The 2,689-nt window shown below is 48.9% G+C and overlaps 1 protein-coding gene across 1 annotated transcript in view; it reads left to right on the top strand.

The window, feature by feature from the left end:
* Nucleotides 1–492: 492 nt before the first annotated feature.
* The window catches only part of MINOS1 (mitochondrial inner membrane organizing system 1), a 32,383-nt gene continuing 30,186 nt past the window's right edge, over nucleotides 493–2,689 (top strand). The window contains exon 1 of the mRNA XM_006766644.2: nucleotides 493–625. Coding sequence (XP_006766707.1) covers nucleotides 562–625 — 64 coding nt within the window. The 5' untranslated portion in view covers nucleotides 493–561. The remainder of the gene's footprint in view (nucleotides 626–2,689) is intronic.

Raw genomic sequence — 2,689 nt, 5'->3', positions numbered from 1 at the left:
CGTGTCCAAACGAATAAAGAGAAGGCAGAGACAAGGAGGATCAGGAAGGTGGGAGTTGTGTCCAATGCTGTACAGAGCTCCAAAAAGCCTCCATTTGATTGGCAGTAGGTGACCTTGCCAGAGCAGTTCCTATGTAAGTGGTGCAGGTGGAAGTTTCATGGCAATAGGAAACGTGAAGGTGAGGAAGTTAAATGAATGAATAAATCACGCGCTGTGCCCTCACTTGTCTTGGGAATTTCCAGAGCCCACGTCGGGAGTTGGTGCGGAACAAGGACCTTCCAGACATGGCTCTGGGTGCCAGCTAGGAAACCTGTCAGCCTCACAACCCTTAGGTAGGCGCGGCTCCAAGGTCAGGGTCACCTCGGGCCTCCCAGCAACCCGTCACCTTGACGACCAACAGAAAAAAACTGGTAGAAACGGAAGCAGTCAGATCATCTCGCGATATCTGGCACGCCGACGCGGGTCTTTCAGGCCTGGGAACCGCGGCCAACTCTCGCGAGACTTGCCTGGAGTCGGAGCGCGGGGCCAGGCCGTGGGGAAAGCCGAGCTCCGGTGGGAAACATGTCGGATTCAGAGCTCGGCAGGAAGTTGGACCGGTGCTTGGCGGATACGGTCGTCAAGATAGGTAAGAGCTTTTCTCCCCTGGCAGGCCCAGCCCGGAGTCGAGCAGCCAGCTCTAGGCTCCGCTGACCGGGAGGGCGGAAGGGAGGCTCCGAGAGAGGTCAGGCCGCCAGGGGCGGGCGAGTTGCCCGAGCCCGGACGGAGGTCACTCGGGCGGTGGGGGGCCTGGGCCGTAGGCGCCTCGGCCACGCCCGCGCGGGAGGAGTGGAGTTGCAGCCCCGAAGAGGGGGGTTGGTGGGCAGGCGGCAGGAGAGGTGTGGAGCTCTTCGAGTGAAAAACGGTATGGAGGGCACAGCCTTGTGCCAGCGGCTCAACATCCTCCCCGGGGCCGCTTCGCCCGCGCGGGGGGTGCAGTCTGGTCGGGAGGCCACCTCCCACCCCAGCGGAAACTGCAGTTCCTTCTAGAGAAGGTCATGGGGAGCCCTTTGCAGACACTGCCAGGCCCTAACGTGAGTGGCTGTCACTCCCGAGTTGTAACCTGATTTATCGGCGTCAGAGTAGTCCAGGGCCTGAAACTGGAGACACAGCGATGGGGATCTGGAGTGAGAATTGCCCTGGGAAGGGAGACATTGGCCACTTTGTCGTCCTTGATGTAACTCCGTGTAGCCTTTTCACATGTGCTCAGGGACGACACAAATGATGAAGTCACTGCAGGGAGGGAAGGGGAAAGAGGGAAATTCCTTTACCGAGTGAATAGGAAGGTGCCAGACACTGCTGGGTGCCCAGCTCTACACATTACCTCATACAGGTCATGAAATGGAGAAGGGAGTCGGGAGAAGGGATTTGCCCAGGGTCTAATAAGTAGCAAAGTTGGGAATTTGTCCAAGGGTTTCTGGCTTCAAGTCCCCCGCTCTGTCTTTGATACTCATTTTTATTTTCAAATTTGATATTTTTTTTTGTATGGAAATCTTAAGAGTGTTTAAGAGGGTGATTCTTGAACGAAAATATAGGAAAAGAAATAAGATTGTGAGCTTCATGAGAGCAGGGATGTTTTTGGTTTATTCACTGCTGTATCCCCACCCCCTAGAAGAATGCTTAATAAAAATTGTTGAGAAGCGTGAATAAATGAAGTAATGTATTACAGATACCACTTCACCCTTCGATTCACTACTTACCAGCTGATTCGGAACAAAGTTATTTAATTTCTCCATGCCTGTTTCTTCATTTTAAAAATAGCAATCAAAATTATTACTATCTCTTGGAGTTGTGAGGATTAAATAAGTTAAAGTAAAGGCTTGAGTCTGACTCACTTATTAAGAATGGGTTAAGTTGTAAGTGGTCAGAGAAATACACAGTTTTTGTTAGTGTTAACAGTTGACATTTAGGAGAGAAGATGTAACATATAGATATGAAATGACCAAAGTAATGACCAAACAGTACAATGTAGTAGTTAAGAATGGGAGGTAGATGCCCAGCTGGTGCGGTGGTTGAACCAGGAGTTGAGTCCCAGTTGGGGCACAAGCCTGGGTTTCGAGCTACATCCCCTGTGGGGGCGTGCAGGAGGCAGTTGATCAATGAATCTGTTTCATCGTTGATGTTTATATCTCTCTGAAATAAATGAAAATATATATATTTTGAAAAAAGAATGGTAGGTAGACAGAGTTTGAAATAACCCACTCTCGCTCTTCACTCCCATCCTCAGTAGTTTTGTAGCTTTGGGTAAGGTCTTCCTTAAATGGGAACAGAGACAGATTTACTTACCGTATTTGCCGGCGTATAAGACGTCCCCCTAACATTTCCACTCAAAATACAGAGTTTGTTATATACTCGCCGTATAAGACTACCCCCTCTTCCGCACACCTTCCACACACCAAATAAAAGGTAAAACAATATCAGATTTGATTTTAACATTTTAATTTATATTCAAATGCTTATGACATGCAGGAAAACTGTCACAAGGCTGTATGTAATCAAACATATACATAAAACAGTGCAAGTTTATTACCGGTAAACATACCGGTAATTCACTAAAGAAAACACACTCTATAGACTGGTACCGTAGATGCTTCTCAGGAACACAGGCAAGCAGCCCACAACCTAGAGGGACTGTCAATGATAGAAGAAAGAT

Source organism: Myotis davidii, unplaced genomic scaffold (genome assembly GCF_000327345.1).
Source record: "Myotis davidii unplaced genomic scaffold, ASM32734v1 scaffold299, whole genome shotgun sequence".
Lineage (NCBI taxonomy): Eukaryota > Metazoa > Chordata > Mammalia > Chiroptera > Vespertilionidae > Myotis > Myotis davidii.
This window is presented reverse-complemented; position numbering and strand designations above follow the sequence as displayed.